This window comes from Poecilia mexicana, unplaced genomic scaffold (genome assembly GCF_051168715.1).
Source record: "Poecilia mexicana isolate PSO_F unplaced genomic scaffold, ASM5116871v1 scaffold_16, whole genome shotgun sequence".
Lineage (NCBI taxonomy): Eukaryota > Metazoa > Chordata > Actinopteri > Cyprinodontiformes > Poeciliidae > Poecilia > Poecilia mexicana.
In genome coordinates, this window is record NW_028263385.1 from 932142 (window position 1) to 939451 (window position 7310).

General features: G+C 36.8%; 1 protein-coding gene across 1 annotated transcript; it reads left to right on the plus strand.

Moving 5' to 3' along the window:
* Positions 1-6582, plus strand: LOC106929074 (interleukin-21 receptor-like). Its single transcript, XM_015005739.2, has 9 exons — positions 1-278; positions 437-531; positions 1465-1564; positions 2064-2218; positions 2370-2524; positions 2615-2789; positions 3091-3187; positions 3274-3358; positions 5013-6582. The coding sequence occupies exons 2-9, from the start codon at positions 462-464 to the stop codon at positions 5538-5540; spliced, it is 1365 nt and encodes a 454-aa protein (XP_014861225.2). The 5' UTR covers positions 1-278; positions 437-461; the 3' UTR covers positions 5541-6582.
* The last annotated feature ends 728 nt before the right edge of the window (positions 6583-7310 follow it).

A 7310-nucleotide genomic window follows, 5' to 3' on the forward strand; every position in this document is an offset into this window, starting at 1 on the left:
ACACAATTACATTTATGGCCACATATGTCAAGGAAGAAACTCTGAAATTAAAACAGTTTTAAGCAACTTGTTCAGAGTTTTAAAAAAAATACACGGACAGATCTAAATATAGTGGAACATTACGAAGGTGTTTGAAGGAGAGAGAGAAATGCAGGCAAAACCAAATCAAAAAAGTAAAAGAAAGCCCCGTCACTTCCTGCTGAGATGACGATTGATATTTCAAACCTCAGAGAGATTTCTCATTCACACAGAGACATCAGCAGCACCGCAGCTCTGAGGTAATAACACTTTCCTCTATGCCAACAGCTACTCATTCATTCTTTAACAAATCGATCTCATTTTATGTCTCCATAGTTAAATGTGTCTGTAATTTTAATGTTGATCATCTACAGAATAAATCCTTTAATGTTTTTGAATGTCTTGTTGATGTTGGCAGAGTGGTGCTTATGATCCAGTAAGCCATGATGAGAGGGCGGCTCCTGTTTGTGCTCTGGTGCTTCAGCATCCTGGCAGCGGCCCGCAGCATCACAGGTACCGTTCAGATCCATGGACACAGAAATGCAGCTTTAATCACTCTGCGGGCTTTCATCATATCACTGCTGCTCTCATAAGATCAATTAAAGAGATGACTACAGATGACCTTTCTGTCCCACATTCCAGTCATCAACCACAGAACTAGTGTTCAGCGGAAATTTTAAAGTGTCGAAATGTCAAAAACTTATATTATCTGTGTTTTATATCATATGTATGCTATCGTTTTGTTCCTTTCACATGTGAGACTCATCTGATTTTGATATGAATGAACAATTCACTGAACTACAGTTACATGGTAAATTACACTTTTCTGAACAGAAATCACCTAAAGCTATGACTGCTTAGTTCATAATTTGGCTATTTATAGTTTCCAGCTTTGAAAAGCATTTTTAAGTCTCATTGACATGATGTGTTTTCCATAGATTCAACCAAAGCAAAGGAAACATGTTTTTGTTGCTTTTGTTGTTTTTGTGGAAGGTTCCCAGTATGGAAATGTTTTTGTTGAGCTTTCTGTTATTTTCTGATCCAATGATGAAACTGGACTAAAAATGAGTTAATGAATAAAACACAGATAAATTACAAAGAACATTACATTGACAGACCTTCAGGTCAAGAAAATGTTAAGAGAAAACTGGAAACTTTTGCTGTTTGGGTTAAGAAACACAAGACATTTGTAAAGATCTGTAACTGTTTATATTTAACCGTTACGAGAGATTAAGTATCAGATCAGGTAAATAACCATGTAGTCTATAAACATCCATCATACCAGCAGATTAAAAATATATATCTGTATCAAAAATAACTGGATATAAATGCAAACAAAATCATCAGCAGTTCTCAGGCAGTACTTTGGTTTAGTTCAGTTGTTCCTTTTACTTCAAGTTGATTTTTTGTATATAAATGTTTTTCTTTCTAATTCTGCTTGTTCAGTTTCATGTGTGAGTGACTACATCACAAACATAACCTGTGTGGTGAACGGCATCGACATCAGACCTGACAACTGCAGCCTGAAGTTCACTTTTACAGAAAGGTATGTTTGTGTGTGTTTGTGTGTGTGTGTGTGTGTGTGTGTGTGTGTGTGTGTGTGTGTGTGTGTGTGTGTGTGTGTAAGTAAAGTTTACTTATAAAGCACTTTTCACAAACATAAAATCACAAAGCGATGTAAAATGGAAAGTGTGAATAAAACAAGAATTTTCATTGTTATGTTGCTAAACATAACTAAATTGCCCATCAGTGATGAGTAAAAAAAGAATATAAAAATGTAAACATTAAAATACATCAGCATGTAGCCGTGCATTCGACCCATTGTAAAAGTCTCTATTAGTCACTATGCAGTGAACTGAACACTTGTTTTATAACATCCTATGTTGTCATACAGACGAGCTACCAAAATGAATAACAATTTTGGGATGAATAATGTATTCTGAACTGAACTATTGGCACATAAAAGCACTAAACTGTTCCTAAATGTGTGTATTTTCAGTGAATCTATAAGAAAGTTTGATGTTTGTTTTGTTTTTGTTTTTTAGCAACACGTGTCCAATCGTGGCGACTGATCAGGGTTACTTCTGCAACTGTAAAGTTTCAGATTCAGAAATGGCAAGCTTTTATAGCTATGACATAAATTTTTGTAATGCATCTTCCTGCGAAGTTCTCCAAAGTGCCTTCAAACCAAAACTTAACAGTAAGTGTGAAATAATTGTTCTATAATCCACATTTCTCTCGTCTTGGTTTATTTGGTATTATTATTGTCATGTAAAACATGTTTTGAGATACGTCTTTAAAGAATGTAAAGGTAAATCTGAAAATCTGATTGAGACCTTTTTTCTAAACAGTTAAGCTGAGTCCACCCCCTGCAGTGGATCTCCAAAAATCAACAGATTATATTAACATGACCTGTAAGAGTGACAGGTATGAAGAACACATGTACCTTAAAGGCAGACTCAAATATGAAGCTCTGCTTCAAGAATCCCATGGCAGCTGGAACAGAGTAAGACCCGTTAATGTGAACAATCACGCCATAACCACTTCTGACCTCCATGGGTTAACTGCTAACATCACTTTTTGTGTTTTTCCTCAGACTGTTTCCCTCACACCATCTAAAAATGATTACGCAATTCCTAGCAAAGCATTGCTCAAACAAAACACAGAGTACTGCGTGAAAGCCAGATTTAAGGCTGAAGACACAAGTAACCAGCACTCTACGTGGAGTGAGTGGGGTGAACCAGTATGTTGGACAAATGAACAAATGACAGGTAAACTGACATTTTTTATGTTTTTTACTTTTGCACTCAATCAAAAATATGACAAACCATAAATCACTGAATTCTAATGTTTTAAAAGTTACTTGTCAAATATTTTTTTTTCCTGTTTTGCAATTTAGATAAAGATTTATTGGTCATGAAACATCAGAGTGTTTTATCAGCCAAAGTATGAGTGTCAGACGTTTCCCCCACAGCTTACACAGAACTGTGCAGATAATTCAGACATCAGCCACCTCGTGCACTTTCAGCATGACTCGCTGCTAACTCTGTCTTATTTCACACATCTTCTCAGAACAAGAAGACATAGTTCCTATTTTACTCAAATCTCTGGGTCCCGCCTGTTTTATTATTGTAATCCTCCTGTTTGTTTTCTACAATCCTGCTACAAGGTAACTCAGCTGTTCCTCCAACAATTACAGGTCAGAATATTTAATTATCTCAGAATATGTATCTGAATAACGTTTTGACCTGACAGAATGAAGATAAAAACTCTGGGCCGCACACCAACACCGGCCCCGTTCTTTAAGCCTCTGTTTCAGCAACATGACGGAAATCTACAGGTGAGATCTTCAGATGACTTAAGATGTTTTTACAGTAAAATGTCCGATTCTGCCTCTCTTAACTTCAGAACATTTACACATAACAGTTTTAGATTTATATGTTTGCGTGGTAGGAAATGTTTCTGGTAAGAAATGATAGGAATCCCATAACTTAATCATATTACATAGAAAATTCATTTGGAAAAAATAAATGTTATAAATCATTCAGACCTTTCTCCATAATTATTGGAAATATTTTCATATACAGTTTATTTTGGTGTACATCAAGGCTTTGTAGTACTACAGTTTGTAATATATTTGATCCCTTTTGGGCAAATTTTACAGATGTTTCTAATTCTTCATCCCTTACATACATGAGTAACAGAACCCTACGCTCTTTCAAAAGCAGGTCAAAAGTGACCCATATCACAATCAATGTATTTTTATGTTATTTTTGTTATCAATATGATTATGTACAGGGTTTCCCCCAGAAAACCTGCTAAGCCGGGTGCTTGGGGCGCTAGGGCTGTCATTCATCCAGCCGGCCGCCATGTTTTGAGTTAAAAAACGTTTAAAGTTGACAGGAAATCTGAAAGTATCACTGTGTTATTGGAAGACTGGAAGATGAATACCTAAACACCAACTATAAAGTCTTAAAAAGGCAATGATTAAAAACCCCCGAAAAAAACAAACAAAAAAAAACAATGCATAGCCTGGTGGAGGGACAAGTAAAGCCTGGTAGCCCGCCAGGCTTATAATACACTGGGGGAAACCCTGATGTATATAATTGTGTCCACAATTATAGCTAATAATTTAAGTTTAAATAATTTGATGTTTTCACACTTTTAAAATACTTTTTAAAATATCGATATCGCTATCCATTTTGTACATTTCTGTGTGTAAAAGTATGTTTGCGAAGCAGTACGCATACCTGGCAGCCATGCGGCTTAGCTGAGGAGACAAAAGGAAAATAACGTTTGAAATATAAGCAAATGAAATGATCTAAAAGGATCAATAAATATGCAAGCGCTAACACACCCAAAGAAATGGCAGCTAGCTAATTGACTACACTATAAAAGAGACCAATTTAATGACTAATAAGACAATCTGTCACACAATACACAAAACTATGAGGCAGCAATTTCACAGTTGCAGTGTAAGAAATGCATGAAACCTGCATGCAAATAAGTATGTTCACGCAAGAAGTAATAAAAAAAACATGCTGCGCCATCATCCTCCAACTACTTCCTGTCATCTTCTTCATGGTTTGCTCCAGTGGCAACATCTGGTTATTGATCATGTGATGCAAAAAAAGGGTTTCCATTGAAGTTTTGTGAAATTAACCAAACATCATCATAGCACCAAAACGTTTGATCAAAATTAGTGCATTTCCATTCAGCAAATTTATTTTCGAAATATCAAATTGCACAATTTTATAGTGAATGGAAACACAGTTATTGACCTTTGGCTTATTTCAGAGAACAATTTAAGATTATTGTATCAACTTAGAGTGCTCTTCAAGAACATGTACCAGGTTATATCAGAAGCGAAAATAGTTTATCATCAGGAATAAACCTTTGAGAAAACAGTTGAAAGAGCAAACAGAGCAATCATTTAAAGAGACCCGCCTCCTAAAGACGCGCCAACTCATCACACTCTTCTGTTGAACTTTCAGGAGTGGCTTTCACCTCACGGCAAGTATGATCTGACGTACAAAACCGAGGAGGACTTGATCACCGATGCTGTGACTGTTGTGCCAAAGTCCAGCCCAAAGGATTTAGAGGAGAACCAAGTCTTCCTCACCTCTCCAGGAACGCAGCTGGTCTTCCCTCTGAGTCACACCTCCTACGTTGGTTTTCCAGGGATGGAGAAAACCTCTGCTCTTCCCTATCCAGGAGACACTCCGTACACTCAGCTCCCCTGCTCTGTTTGGAGTCCCTGCGTCCAAAACGTAGAGGTTGTCTGCTCCGATCCAAAAGGTTTCCTCGAGATAAGCCGTTCTGATTCTGGTTGCAGCTGCGAGGATCTGACTCAGAGCCCAGAGTGCAGCTTGCCTTGCAGTCCTGTGGATGAGATCCCGACACCCAGTCACTGTAGCGACTACTGCATCCTCAACAAGACCGCTCAGGGAGTCGTTCCTGTGCTGCTGTCCAAAGAACGTCCTGCAGATGTTCCCGACCATTCTCTGAAGTCAGAAGGATGAAAACTCCTCTGTTTGTTCATTTAGCGAAAAATGGCTTTCATCTGCTCAATGCCAGTCAACAAACCTGCCATGTTTCCCATCCCTAGTGAAACTCATCAGTTTGCACTTGCAAATAAGTAGTTGAATGGTGAAAGCAAAATGATTCTCAGTTTGTAATAGGTATCTGTGACCTGTCTGAGAACGTGAAGGTTTCACTTGTTCTTGGCAACAGACTGCTTTTTTACTTCAGCTAAAGGAAAAGAATGAATCATTTAACAGAGATTCTGGTTAACAATAGCTTTCTGATTGTTTGAGATGCATTACTTTCAATATATTTTTGCCAGTGTTGAAATATTTTAGTATGGTTTCATAGGAAACTTTTTTTTTTATTTGTGCCATCCAATGCACACGTTGAGTTTACTCTGACTCCATTTAATCAAGTCAGAACAGACTCTGTTCGCCTGAAAGTGTTCTTGGCTTCAGATGTAAAAAGGGTCAGAAATGGTAATGTACTGATAAACCTCTAAATTTAGGCAGAAAAATGGTTTCTCCATCATTTTTTGCCATGTATTTTTTCTTTTTTCTTTTTTTTGCACAGCGTCCTGATCTGCTTATAAAACAAGCAGAAAATTACGGATCTAGAAGTTGAATTATGTCTCATGTAATTTCACTAAGGGACTTTGAACTTTTAAAGCATCACTGAAAATGTCTTCATCTTTGCCGTTTTTTATATTGCTTTCATCAGGTACTTTCAATTTAAAGTCCTGAATATATCTGCAGCTGAATGTTGAATTAACATGTGAATCTCCTGTTTAGAAATTTAAGAGATTGTCACTTTGTCTACAGCAGAAGGAGAACGATGTGCTACTAAATTTATAAGATGGAGTAGCAATCAAAACTATCCAATCAAAAACTGAAAAAGCAAACATCTGGAAACCAAATGTAACCAAAAAGGCACAAACATGCATGGGAAGAACATGCTAAAACTAAAGTGTATCCATTTTGCCTCTTTTTGTTCTTTTGCAATAAAAAAATAAATATTCTTTTGAAACTGGAAAAAAAAGTGGTAAAGTAGCTGCTAAACTGAGTTGTATTTCAGGTTATTCTGTCATTTACCCTTTTAACATGCAAGAAGAAAATGTGAAATGTCAAAGTTTTTGTTTTGCTGTTATTAATTTTTTTTTAAGATGCAGCATTGGTCCCCAGTTCATCATGAGCCAAGCAACCATAAACATGTATTCACAGTTCAGGGAAATTTAGATCAAATGCCAGTCATGTTTTTGGACCATGGGAGGAGAAAATTTATGTATTCACATGAAGAACACGGAAATTTAAACCCAGGACTATCATGGCCAAATTTATTAAAAATCACTTGAGATGTCAGAGATAGCGGGATTTACACTCCAACATGATTCCCAATTCCCACTTCAGGATGAAAACTGGGATTACAGAAGACGACCAAGAAAATGATGATGTATTTCTGTGCTCTGGGCCAAATCTTAGTTGGACTTTTCTTCATTTTTTATTCTCAAGATATTATTTATCTAGTCCAGATGGCATATTAGGGTCACCAAGCCATTTTTCTAACTATTTTGAGCAAATATTGGACAATTCACTAACATAGTGAAGCACAAACATAAAAGGTTTGAGGGAAAGTGAAAGTAGGAGGAAACTATCGGGTGTGAATGTGGGCAGGATGAAGTCACCTCAAGATCAACTTTTAAGCTCGGTGGCAGCGGAAATAAAGATGGTTAGCAGTCACGAGCATCAGCTGAAAAACCAGTTGACATT